Genomic DNA, 13972 nt, shown 5'->3' on the forward strand with positions numbered 1-13972 from the left:
GATGCAGTAACTGATGAGTGCTGGGGCTGCGATGCGGAGTTCTTGGCTCGTCGTCGAGGCTGTCTTTGGGGATGCAAAGACCTGGGGTATAGCGTTGCACAGTGCTAGTTCCAAAGGTGATGCGGGGTCGGCTCGTACAGCAGGAGCAGTGTTCTGGTCATGCAGCAGGGGACGAAGCACCAGTTTCGATCCACAGAAGGGCATCAATACACTGGTTCCATAGAGAATGTGTGGGTTTTGTTGAAGCAAGCACCTTAGGCCTCACTTCGAACGGTCCTGGATTGGGGTGGCATCATTTGGTAGGGCAGACTCACAGATGGAAGAGTCCAGGTGCAGCAGCAGAAGAGTTGGACGTTTTTTATGTCCCTGATACTTTAGATCAGTAGGCAAGCCAGCAAGCGTTGGAGTCACTCTGGGGTGAAGTGATGCAGTTCCAGTCTTTCTCACCTAGGGCAGCACAGCAAGGCAGGAGTCAAGCAAAGCAGCGAGTGGCAGTCCTTTAGCATCACAGCAGTATTTCTTCCTGGCAGAGTTTCCACAGGTCCAGTAGTGTACTGAAGTGGTAGTGTCAGAGTTCCAGTACTTCTACCCATTTGTGCCTTTTGCCGTGGGGGAAACTTCAAAGATGAACCTTCGAAGCCCACAGTGGGCCTCCCTTCCTGCTCCAGATGCAGTACAGGGGGTATGCATCCCTTTTTGTGGGGACAGGACACAGCCTATTCAGGTGTAAGTGAGGCCGGATCCAGCGCCTCCCATCAAGTCACACCTAAGCTCCCATTGTCTGTGACAGTCTGGGGGAAATACAGAAAGCCCAGCTGTCACCCTCCCCAGACGTGTATCAGAGACATGCAGCAGGCACGAAATGGCTAAAGTAAGAAAATGGAAACTTTCTAAAAGTGGCAGTTTCAAAATAGCAATTTAAAATCCAACTTCACCATAAGTTGTGATTTTAAATTGTGAATCCAGAGACCCCAAACTTGAAAAGTCTATCTCTTCACATTTGTGAATTTCACTTATAAAGTGTAATAAGGTAGTCACAATGTTATCCTATGGTACAGATAAGCCTTGCAGTAGTGAAAAACAAATTTGAGAGTTTTTCACTACCAGGACATGTAAAACTTAAAAGTCCTTGTCCTGCCTTTTAAATACATTGCACCCTACCTTCTAGGAGGCACAGTGTCTATCATAGGAGTGACATATGTATTAAAAGGGAAGGTTTCGGCCTGTCAAATGGATTATATTTGCCAGGTCAAAATGGCAGTGCAAACTGCACACACAGGCTCTGCAATGGCAGGCCTGAGTCATGGTTAAAGGGCTACTTAAGCAGAAACCTTTTAAGGCGTGGGTAAAGTGGGCTCTGGCTCAGGGTCCCAGTCTTTTTAGGGGGCTCCCTGATAGAGCCAGCTCTGTTCTGCAGAGTCTTGCCCTGATGACCTTGACTAATTCTTAAACAGATTGTTTTATATACCGTTTTCCTTTAATTTATTTTTAATGTGGGTGATGTTACGAAGACTATTAGACATTTTGCAAAGAAATGTGTTAATGTATCATGCACACCCAGAAAAAAAGTTTTGTTTTGTTCAAAACAGGACCTCATATAGAAGAAATATGAGGGTGTCACTGACCGATTACTGGCAGTAATATTAGCGAGCTGCTGCTGTTATAATATTGAAAACACATCACTATCCATAAGTATTAGATGCAAGCATATTTAGAATTTGAAGGCCTGTGCCATGTCAGTGACCTCGACAAAGAGGGCATGAAAGAGCTGAAATTGGATCATAAATTCAAAGCTGGTCCGTACAGGGTCCCCCAAAATACATTTGGCCCAGGGCCCCCAAAATCTTTAAGATGTTACTGTACTTAAGTGAGTGGCACAATCAGTGCTGCAGGTCCAATAGTAGCATTTGATTTACAGGCTGTGGGCACATGCAGAGCACTTTACTAGCTACTTGTAGGTAAATTAAATATAAAAAGAACAGATGATGGACGGAATTCTGGCTGATGAAGGGTGACAACCTGAAACTAATCCTAGGATGCTTGTTTCCTGGTCTGGCAGTTCGGGCTGGACTGCCCTCTTGAGGAGCAGTGTCAAGACTGATTTGCATATGTCCGGGTCTAAACTGGGGTGGCATTTTGAGCAAAAGATCAATAGATTCAACCCAGATCTCTTGGTTGAAACGTTTCAGTACACCATCCATCATCTTGTTTTGTTTGGTAAATTAAATATGCCAATCTGGGAGAAAACAATATTATCATGTTTTAGGAACAGAGTACATGCACTTTAGCAATGTTTGGCAGTGGCAAACGTAGAGGAGGTAGGCAAAATGCCTGTGGGATGACCCTGTAGAAAGGACCATTTCCAACACTTGCTCACTACAAACCTTTTTGTTCTCTCTTCTCTTGTTTGCAGTTCTTTGTCTCGTCTCTTAGAGCAATCTTCCAACCTATCCTGTCCCCACAGCTTCCTGGTGATAGAGGAGATAATTCTCAAATCCTCCCATAACTTTTCTTTGCACTCTGACACACCCTGGAGAACAATATGCTACCTAAAATATGGTGGCACTGCTCTATTTTTGTCAGGATTTTCTAATAAGGTTGCTCAAAACAAAATCTATATCTCAATCCCCTCCAAACAAAATGCAGAAAGTTCGGTTTATTATGACAAAACCCTTCACTATCTCCTAGTTCTGCATTCTCACTCCAAGCTTCTGTTTGAGACTGGGATATTCATGAAACCATTGTACATTAAGAGTCCTTTTTTGGTACATCTGCGATACAATATGTTAGTATTCAGTTAGTAATATCTACACTGGATGGGATTATGGCTTATTTTATGGGGTTCCTTACCCTTAAAAGATACCTTGTGCATGAAGCAGTGATATCTGCCCTTTAATCATTTTTCTCACTGTTTAGTTATTGGTGACTTATTTTACATCTTTTTCATGTTTTTCTGTCTATCTTCCTCCTACCTCCTAGAGAGCTTTTTTTGTGATTTAATGGCTGAAATACAATCAGATGGACAGATTCTGCTTAGAATCAAATGTGTGATATAGAAACAAATGAGTTATTGGTATATGGAGGGCTTCAACAGATGGTGCTTCCTGTTTCCAACATGATGGGAAGGACCCGTTTCAAACATGATGAGAAGGACTCGTTTCAAGTGAATCTTCAGATCATCATCGGAACAAGATAATTTCTTTTGGTCCTGTTGTCGTCCACATTAACATCACACTTAGGTTTTTGCTTCACAGGTGTATGGTTGTAAATCATTTAAATGTGAGCTTTTAGTGATTGTGGACATGGATAGTATTGTCTCACTGATGCGGATGGCGTTATGCTTTGTGATGTATTAAGAATGAGGTCATGTAATGGGGTCCCAATACATCACAACAAAACTCCCATGCTGTCAAAACACTTTTATTGAGAGAGGTGGCTGGTGGTTCATTCATACATCATGTGGTCTGGTATTTAAGGAGCTTCAACTTTCTACTCAAACTGTGTTCATAGTTCTTCTCCCAGTCAATAGTTATAGAATACCGCAATGGATAATATTCTTTAATACCACATTAAACGGTTACATTAAGAGAAATTACATCTCTGAGATGGAGTGAATAAATAACTCTTTTCATTAAGGCATTCCTGAAGGCCCTGACAGCATAGCTATTCCAACATTGCCTAGATTAATGATCTGACCCCCAGATGCCACATACAGACAGGTCACATAAATAAAATTGCCAAACTATACTGTACAAATTTGTGACCTTCATCGAAAACCATGTTACAATATTTACTCCACGTTGGTACCCACTTTTTCTTAGTTTAAATGTTTAATACTTTAAAAACACAATTTTCAAGTTTATTGGCTTGCTTCATCTGCAGGGACTTACTGTAAAATATTTTGCGGAAACGATTCGTTTGGTATAGGACTATTCGTTATAGGATGCATTTGAGTAGAGGTGTGACATTGTTACTTTACACTGGAGATATCGAAGGGATGCATATCAATTACAAATGCAGAAATCTTTGGTGTTCTTTTTGTTACTTTGGTATATTTTCCATGGGCTTGAATTTGTAAGAATTATCTAACAGTGCTGTTATGTTTACTTTACCCACTTCATCAACCCCACTAGATGCAGTTCCACGTGTTGGACTGTATGTGGGTTTGAACACCATTTGTCAATGGATTATCATTGTGTGGTTCTCGGAGAAGGTGCTTGGGGACTTTTTACTCGGTTTTAGTTTGACTTTAATAGTTCTGCACCTGCAATTTTCTCTGTGATATTTATCATTGTTGTGGATGTATGGAGAACTAAAACTCAATAAAGAACAATTTTTAAAAATGTGGTGCTGTCTGTTGAACAAACCATCGATTTTGCATGTATATTTGTTCAGCACAGTAACCTCTGATTCTACTGTAATCAAAATCTAATCCTAATCAAATATTTAAGTGATTTCGTCGGGCACCGACTGCAAAAATAATGTTTGCCATCTGCCTTTCTAGCCCCCTGTTTACAAAAGGAGACCAATCTGGGTAGAACTATAATCTTGAATAATATGCTCCAGTGTTTGATTCTGAGGGACCGTGCTTTGTACCTTTAAGTACTAAACTGTAAATATACCACTTTTGACTACATTGAATGCCTGAACCAATGGAGACAAATTATCAAATGATTATAGACGTTAGTCGGCAAGCTACTCTCTGTTGGGTAGGTACTGTTCGGGCTCCAATGCCTTCCTCTCTGGTGGTTCCTTTTTTATTACCAGCCCCTTCCTGTCAGGTGGTTCCTGTTCTAGAACCAGCCCCTTCCTGTCAGATGATTCCCTTTCTACCATTATGTGAAGGATCTCTGATCAGAGTCCTCGTGCATCACAGCTCCCCAGGCTTGCTCTGGCTGTTGTATTCTTCGCCCCTGCTTCAGTCTTGCCAGCGTCTGAAATGCTCCAGTAGTGTCACCGCCAGGTCTTCTCTGGTTCTGCCAGCTTCAGTCCTGATCCTACCAAAACCCAGAACGTAAGCCATAGAAGAGCTGCCACATCAATGATTTAAAAAAAAAAATATATATATAGGCATTTCAATAAAATTACAGCGACTCAGGATACATAACTGTGATATGTAGCAGGGGGTTGCACAGTGACCCTTCCCATCCCAGCAATAAAATGAACCCGAATGCCACCGCAAATATTTAGTTTAAAATTAGATCTGTGCCTACTATGTAGTAGTCAAGTGAAACCTCTTGCCTGTTTGATCAGCCAACCTAACATCTACATCTGATCCACTTAATTACTTGAGCTTCTGTAAATAAAAGTGTCATGAATTTTCCGATTTGTGACAATGATATGGGACACATTTTCCTGGCCTTTTCTTTTTCCTGCTTGCTAAACCCATGCTGTGCCATTTAGGAAAGGTTTGTAACAAACAAATAATTGTGGTTTCACTCACAAACAGTTTTTCCATCTGTAAGCAAGCACTGTTAGTACGGGCAGCCATGTTGTGGAGGAATTGCATGCTTAGTGAAAGAACTTTAAAAAAATATTTTCGAGTGGTTTTTCTCCTCTTCATTGTATGTATGTATGTATGTATGTATGTGATTTTATAAAAAACGACGTTGCATTACGAGTAGTATCGTTCTTTATAAAACCACGCACACATACATACATACATACAATGAAGAGGAGAAAAAACACTCTAAAATATTTTTAAAGTCCTTTCACTTCGCCTGCCGCAAGGCGGCCCTCGCTAACAGTGCTTGAATGGGATACTCTTAGGTCTGTACATTCTGAGACTTACAGGGAACATACACTTGCTCCTTGGGGCTGTGTGACCCAGGTACACAGCTTTCAAATCGCTGCAGTGAATCGAGTGGACATGTCATTTGTGTTTGTGGCCCCTTGTGGCTCTGGGACCTTTTCTACTCGTTGCTGCTCCTGACACATTCACTGAAGTGATTACTCACCCCCACCTGATAGGCAGAGGCCGCGAACCTTTTTACACCCCGTGCATGACCCAACTCTGAGTATGGAAAGATCAGTTTCTCTCTGGTAAAAAACGTGTGGTAATTCGTAGCATTTTATATAGGTGTTCCTCGACTCGAAGGCAGATGGAGACGATGATGGGGTCTTTTCTCTCTCTTGAAACTTACACTTCACTAAGCTAACCATTGGTTTGGGAAGAAGAACAGTAGTCACTATACAGTGAATCCGAACCATGCCTTCCCTCCATGCATTAAAGCATCAACCTCATGAGAGTGACTTGACTGTGACACTTTAATGTATTCCATGGTCAGTATCAGTGGAAACACATCAGAACCGTGCAAACGCGTGTCCATGAAGGGGATGCGCATAATGTGGAAAGCAGAAGGAGCTCAGCTGTGCTGCTTCTGCAGGGTGATTCAGGGAACTATGACATATTGGCTGCACAGGGAACACATATATGTATTTGTTGCTTCTGTGCCGTCACTGTGTCTACATTGTTAAAGAACGTTTCACGAATGCGTTTTAGATTATGCTCTGCCATGCACCGCATTGTTTTCGGTCTTATGTGTTTTTTCCCATTATTTTTTGTTCTATTGTAAAAAAAACATCTTTGTCTTTCTATTTTATTTCCCTTAATGTGTGGTGTTATCTTCTACAGGTGCAAAAATCTCGCAATAAGCAACTACGAGAACTCTTTCCAGATGGCTTCAGTATTCACCATGCAGGGATGCTGCGACAAGATCGAAATTTGGTGGAGAGCCTTTTTTCTCATGGACATGTCAAAGTCCTGGTCTGCACAGCTACCCTCGCCTGGGGTGTCAATCTTCCTGCGCATGCTGTTATTATAAAGGTAAAAGATTGTAGATGAAAAGACATATGGTAAGCTTTTAGTGGGCTTGGAGCTTGCCAGTTGCTTACCATTGGGTTGCATTTATTGTCCTCATATGCTTGATTTTAATTTTTCTGTGTGTGCTTTCTATCCTATGTTTGTCCCTGCCCTGAAGCATAGACACATTACTTAGGTCATTTCACTGCTCACTTTGTTCTTTTTAGTTAAGCACTCCACGAGTGTGCATGTGTTTTCCCTCGTGTACTTCTCTTCTCCACTTCACAGCGCTTCGTATTGCTCTCTGTCACCCGAATGCGTTTCCTTTGCCCCCTGTGTTGTGCTTGCCGCCTTGTGCTTTTCCCCACCGCATTTCTTTCTTGCCCGTGTGCTTTCCCGCACAGCTCCATGCTTGTTTCTCCAGCCAGTGTGTTTTTCTTCCCCCTGCGCTCCATTTACCTCTTTCTCTATGTTACTTCCCAAGGACCTCCATATTGCTTTTTCCACCTGCACCCTCCATGTTATTTCTGCATCCCATGTTGCTATGCCTCCCTATTGCCTCCTTCCGCACCCTGTGCTTTCATGTTGCTCCCCCCACCTGTGCCTCAAAAAAAGAAAAAAACCCACTATTGTGTTACTTTAAAAAAAAAAAATTATTTACCAGTCCAACTTGGATCAGTAAATAGAAATTAAAGCACTAGCGTCATTTTGGAGGGGCGCACATGCGTATTGCGCGTGCCTACAAAATACTGTGGGCAGAAGCATATCGCTTTTTTTGTTGTTGTTTACTCTTTGGCCATGCTTCACAGCATTGAGGATTAAATGATATACAACATCGACTAAAAAACATTGGCAAAGGCAATGCACCATTTACTGCTCTGTAATGTTTTTTCTTGTTGAAACTGCCTAAGCGCCCTAGTGGAAAATGTAATTGTGATTTTTATCATGGAATTTCCATAAATATGATGATTCTCGTCGGTTTCCTTCAGATAACACATTGTCATTGGGGAAGATCCGTTATTATTCCCTTGAGTCACCTCAGAACAAGGATACCAGACTTGTTTACATATTTAATTAGTTGGGTGTCTTGAAACATATGTACAATTAAAGATTTTTGAGCATTGTTCGCATTGGAAACAATTCTGAACCCCAAAACTGTAGATGAACATAGTAAAAGTATATATTTTTAAATTCTGACCACAGTATAAAGCCGGCTACGGGTTAGGTATTCTCCAGCAAAAAGACTATGCATAATTTGTTGAATAGATCACATTTTTACATGCTGATATTTTTGTTAGGCCCTCTTTATAATGCATGACAATGGTAGCAAGACAGATGTATTTACCTTTGTTTTTCCCGGGCACTCCCTAATGTAATAATATGGGCCTTCTCACAATATTTAGGAAACAACTGCAGACTGTAAACATAGTTTACCTTAACGTCATTTCCTAAGATCAAACGTGCTAATACCCACCAAAGGCAACACACACACACACAGCAGAGGAGGTGTGGTGAGAGCACATGGCTAAATTACATAAGGAAACCCGAATTTCTGATTCTCTGGCCTTGTGACTTGCACCCAGTACCCTGAAAATAACATTCTAACGATTCAGAAGCTGCACAGAAGTTGCAGTGTTTCTAGACTGCTTGAAGTAGCCGTGGAAATGCGTAAGTCAGAATTTGATGTCTGGGGCATATGTTTAGCACCTTTCTAGATGCCTGCGGAATGCATAGTGATACTGCCATCTTGTTTGGGGGCTAAGGGGCACATGCATCAAGGTAGGCTTTTGCTATTCCTTAATTGCGATTATTAAGGAATCGCAAAAGCCTATGTATGTAGAAATTGCTAAAAAAAAATCCCTAATTGCGACTCGCAAATTGAATTAAGGAATGTATGCCCATAGGAATGAATGGGAAGGTGCTCACAAATTGCGAATGCAATTTCAAGGGTTCCAAAAGTATACCCTGTTGCACCCCTGAAATCTGCATATGAGTACATGTTGCACACACACATGCCCCAAGGGCATGTATGTGTCCCAAATGCAAAAATACCGGTTGCAAAGGGGCAGATTCTGAGAATCTGCCCGTTTGCGACCGTTTTTTTTTTTATACATGTGGCCCGAAGTGTTCCCATTTACAGAAAGGACGACCACAACTCGCCCCAAGATACTGCTCAATTTTCAAAATATATTGTATTGTGAATAATGGTAGATTTGCTTTTTTAATGTGTTATAATTTTAGTGGATCATCTACTAGAAAAGTGTCAATCGTATCCATTGAGTAAAGAGATTGATTTTGTAATAAGTAAATATGCTGACTTTTGTAGTCGGCCTTAAAATATTTTGTTTACCAATCGTTCAATGTATTTATAAAGTGCAGTGTTTAACCAAAATGGATTTATTGGCGCTATACCAGCAGGGTTATTGAGAAGGTGGAGTACTGATTGAAAAAATGTTTCTAAGACCTCTCAAAAGCAAGTGATGCAAGATTGCTACCAAAGGGCCACAGGTCGTGCATTCTATGCCTCTGCTGCCGCTTCAGAGAAAGCGTAATCTCTGTAGGTAGCATAGCTGCCAAGTTTTCAGAATGCTTATGTGTGACATTTCTGTAGTTTCACTGTGCATATGAGTGACATTCTGCTGCTAAATGTGTGACACTTTGAGTGACACGTTCTCGTAAGTTAATCAAAGCTGTAACTAGTAGTTGAGTGCCTCTCTGTGAGTTTTTCATTATTGTATGTAGATATCAGCATATCAGTGGAAGCAAAGTCCAACTTCATAAAAATGCAATGAAAACAAAGCATGATCAAGGTTACAGGTTAGAAGCCTTTGAAAATCATGCCCTGACCAGTGCATAATGAAGGCAGAGCACTCCAGCAGCCCCGACACTACCCATGGCATACCCCAGGATAAATAGCCAAGTTTGCAGTCCGCAACACAATGTCATGTTCACCTAAATGAAGCAGCTGCACAGCAATACGATTCCTCCTAACAGCTGCAGGAAAGGTAGACTGTATTAATACCCAGATAAATAGATGCAACATAAATAGCTGTGGAGAACAAAGTTAACACTGGAATCAGACAGACTATGCACATCGACAGAAAGAAAACAGTCAGAGATGGTAAACAGAATAATCTGTTCCACACCCACACTAAAATTCAAATACATGGTTACACTCTGAGGGCAACCTGTTCTTTGCGAGCATTGCTACAGCCAGCGCGTCACCTGGGAAAGCCATCTTGGTGCACAGCATTAGGTGAAGTACATGAAGTTAGGCTGAGGCCCGGACATGCACATTAAGCCTGGGCAGTAGTCCAGAGTAGAAGGAAAGGGCCCAAAGTAGCACCCAAGAGGCTGAAGGTTGCTGAGCACCTGTAAACCCAGGAAGGCATTTGTTCCTATCAGACCAAATCAACGGTCGTGCCGGCTACCCAGCGTGGTATAGCAGCAGGTTCGCCATCTTAATACTAAGAGGCTATTTGGTGCTTTAATCAAAAGCACAGAGTTGAGCAGCAAAGAACATGAGTGTAATGGTGGGCTAATGTGGTTGTTCTGTAGAAAGGAGCAAAACACAGTAGAGCAGACCTAGGACTGCCACCTTTCCAAAAGAAAAATACCAGCCATTTGTTCATGTTTTTGAGCCTTCAAAGCCTAGATGTAATACTTACATAGACGTTGACGTAAAATCATCCCTATTGATTTGTAAAATAGCTTTGTGGTCTTTGTTTACTTCAACTATCGGTGAAGAATCACTAAAGCAGCTCTAGAGCATGTTATAAAGTGCTTTCTTCTTACTGATAAGGGAGAGAAATAACCAGCTATCAGTGATTTTGATATTTGTTACACTAGCTGGTCCATTAAATGCCAGTCATGCTGGCCAGGTGGCCACCCTAACAGCAGTTAGGCCAGGCAAACTAAATAAGAGAAACCCAAAACAACTCAGAGAAAGATGAGATTGAACAAGACAGCTTGCAGAAGAGTTACACAGCCGCTCCCTTCGTTGAGTCAACAGTGCTCTGCTTACCTTCCAATTCTGTGTTCTACCCTCTGTCTATTCTGCAGCTTTTCTCTCAGCTTTCACCAAGAGCTGGTGGTGCCCCTTTCCCCACAGTCTCTACTTGGGCCCCCCACCACCTTCTTTACTGGTACTGGAGCAAAGAGAGAGCCATGTGATTGCTCTCCCCGTGGCGCTACAAAAACATCCTGTGCCCGCTCCAGCACCTCTACTACATAGTACACGGTGAGTTCGACCATGCCCACCTTGTCTAGGTGGCTGTGGGCAGGGCAGAAACAAATGATTTGCCTGAGCCAATAAACTCTGGCATGTGTCAGGGAAAATTATAGAAGGGTCTGGATTCACATGAGGTTGGGTCCAACGTATTTTGTGCATCAGTGACACCGTCACCGTAGGCTCGTGGCCCAGAGAGGCCAGATTTCAGACTCACATTTTTTCCTACTTAAAGGAACTTAAGTCGCACTGCAACAATACAAACTGAAATAAAGTATAATTTAACCCTTTTTTCACTCTGGCCAGTGCAATTAGCCCAGGCTAGGCCTGTGGCAAGCTACAGGCCGACAAGCGTGCTGGCTGTTTTTGTTTATAATTGCAGCACCTCGCTGTAAATTTCAGCAGCTGCAGTGATGCTTGACTATTGCATTTTAGTGATGTGATGCAGACACCATCACTAAAATGTGTTTGTCTAACCCCTGATGGGTGGTACTTGGCAGGGCTGAGCTGGTGGGTACATATTTTTGGAATCTGTCAAGGAGATAGATAATCTGGTCTCCAATTCCTATATAAATTATGCCAGTAATTGTTTTGGCCATGAAGTCAGGAGATTGAGAGTAATTTGTGTACTGTAGTCATGGCCTTAAACATGACTTGAGAATGCACTGAAACCTTTGAAATCGTTTTCTTGCCCCTGTTACTTTATCCGATTTTTTAATCCACACAGAAGACAAAATGTGTGGCATTTTCCATAGTTTAACCTCAATTGAAAAATAGCATCGACTGACAGATACCACCAGATTGTGGTCTAAAGGTGAGACAATCTGATGCAAGGTTTTAAGATGGAAAAAAACAGGTTCTAGTAGTGTTGGGTCCCAGATCGATATTTGAATCAATGTGAATACCTAGATAGCAAATACATTTTGCAGGGACAAAGGAATGGTGCGCGCTGGCCAGCAAATGAATCAACCAGCCTGATGTTGGCAAGGTTAACAAAAGCATGGTCATGATTGGGTTCAATTTAGAAAATCTTTTGATGATTTGTGGATATACACCTATGGATAGCTACTAGACTCTCGGTTAATGGGGAGGTAGGTTGTGAATTAGTTCCCTAATTGTGATACTCTCCAAACGTAAGGTGGGCATCATCCATATACATTACAACGTTGTTCCTAACTTATTGTGTAGTCGCATCAGAGGACAAGTATAGACATTGAAAAGAAGGGCGGGAAGGATAAATCCCTGGGGGACGCCACACTGTATGTCCTTGGGAGCTGATAAAAACGGTGGTAAAGACATTGTTTGTTTCTTGTTGGGTGGGAACGATACCAGCCAGGACATGGCTTAACCATTAATGCCTACATCTAACGGGCTTCTTAGTGGAATGGGATGGTCTATGGCATGGGTACTCACAAACATTTTCTGAGGGGCCACAAAGTTAAGTCTGGGGAGTACCCGAGGGACACATCTATGCTGATGTATGCCGAGGGAGATAGGGTGAGGTGGGGGTTTATGAGGACAGAAGAAAAATACACATCTTTTCAAAAGATTGGTGCAAAAAACATTCTCCTGAATAGACATTTTGCAGCAGCCTATCTCGTACTATGTGTAACCGATCCACTTTTTAAAGTTTTGTGTGAAATACATTTTTAAACAAATTACATATATTCACAGTGCTTACTCTCATAGGATGGGGACCTATGCCACTATAAATACACATTACTATTTCCCAGTGCATTAACAAGGATTAGAGGCAGTGATTCGTCCAATGTTTGTTTGAGGATATCATTAAGGTTAGAAAAAGTAGGTAGCAAAGGCTAAGGTTTTCAGGTTGCTGAATATTATGTTTGGCGTAGATTTCCCACCCAAGGATTTCCACATGTGGCCCATAACTGTATTCTACAATGACTTCTTGTTTGAGTTAGTATGTACAGAGAAACGAAATGCAATAGCTACATGGTGAGTCTAGTTCAAGTGATTCAGTTTGTTGACTTCGATTGTTTCCCAATTTGAAAAAACTAGGTTGAGTAAATACCCAGCAGAGTAGGGGGGGGCAATGTAGAGGTAAGCTTTAAGTCAAATGTTTCAAGGAACACTTTACATTTCTGGGCTGAAACCAGATTGGACCTAAAGCCATACATTTAAATCCCCTAAAACAATTAGATTATTTTCTGGAGGCATAGTGTACCAAGCTTCTCCAAAAAAGATCAATGGAAGAAGGAGAAAGTTGCGGGGGACTGTAAACCAAGAGAAATTATAACTGAGTGCAATTGAAATCAGAGGTAAGTACCAGATTATCCAAATGTGGACAGACCAAAGGGTAGTGTTTTACTATGTAGTTTAGAAGATTAAGGATAAGCCACAACCATATTTGGATTCATAATCTGTCTGTAATATTTTATAGCCGGGTTGGACTAGCTCATTGATTATATGTTTACAATGTGGGGAAAGCAATCTATCTGTTAAGAACGATAAGTCTAGGTAAAATTGTTTAAATAGAAAATAGCTTTCAACAAGATGGGCAGAAGAAGAACAAATATTACACAACCTGGCTTTCAGAGTCAGAATATGGGGTTAATCCGAAGTGCAAAAATATTGATTAAAATTGCTTGAGGGGAGAATAAGAGCTGGCGATTTCTCTAACTTAATCGTGAAAGGAAAAGATGTTTCGAAGTACAGTTGTATTAAATTGGTTTAAAATAAAATCATCACACTATATGGAGAAGGGTTCTGTGTGCGTATATTGTAGAACAGTGGCATTTGAATCCTGTTTGTGTACCAGTTGGCAGCATGGGCGCATGTTTAGGCACAGACAAGCACCCAATTTTTGTATTTCCCGTCGGCCTGGCATATAAGAACTAGTGCACAGACCACAGAATGAAAGTAACCTCACCTATAATGGCTATGTTAGTCAAAAGCAAGAAAAGACTATTGTCCTTCAG

At 41.5% G+C, this 13972-nt stretch overlaps 1 protein-coding gene across 2 annotated transcripts in view; it reads left to right on the plus strand.

The window, feature by feature from the left end:
• ASCC3 (activating signal cointegrator 1 complex subunit 3) overlaps nucleotides 1-13972 on the plus strand; it is a 2113369-nt gene that overhangs the window by 1542946 nt on the left and 556451 nt on the right. For both annotated transcript variants that reach the window (XM_085611187.1, XM_085611188.1), the window contains exon 15: nucleotides 6635-6826. In XM_085611187.1, the coding sequence (XP_085467313.1) occupies nucleotides 6635-6826 (192 nt within the window). The remainder of the gene's footprint in view (nucleotides 1-6634; nucleotides 6827-13972) is intronic.

The sequence above is a fragment of the Triturus cristatus genome, chromosome 6 (assembly GCF_964204655.1).
Source record: "Triturus cristatus chromosome 6, aTriCri1.1, whole genome shotgun sequence".
Lineage (NCBI taxonomy): Eukaryota > Metazoa > Chordata > Amphibia > Caudata > Salamandridae > Triturus > Triturus cristatus.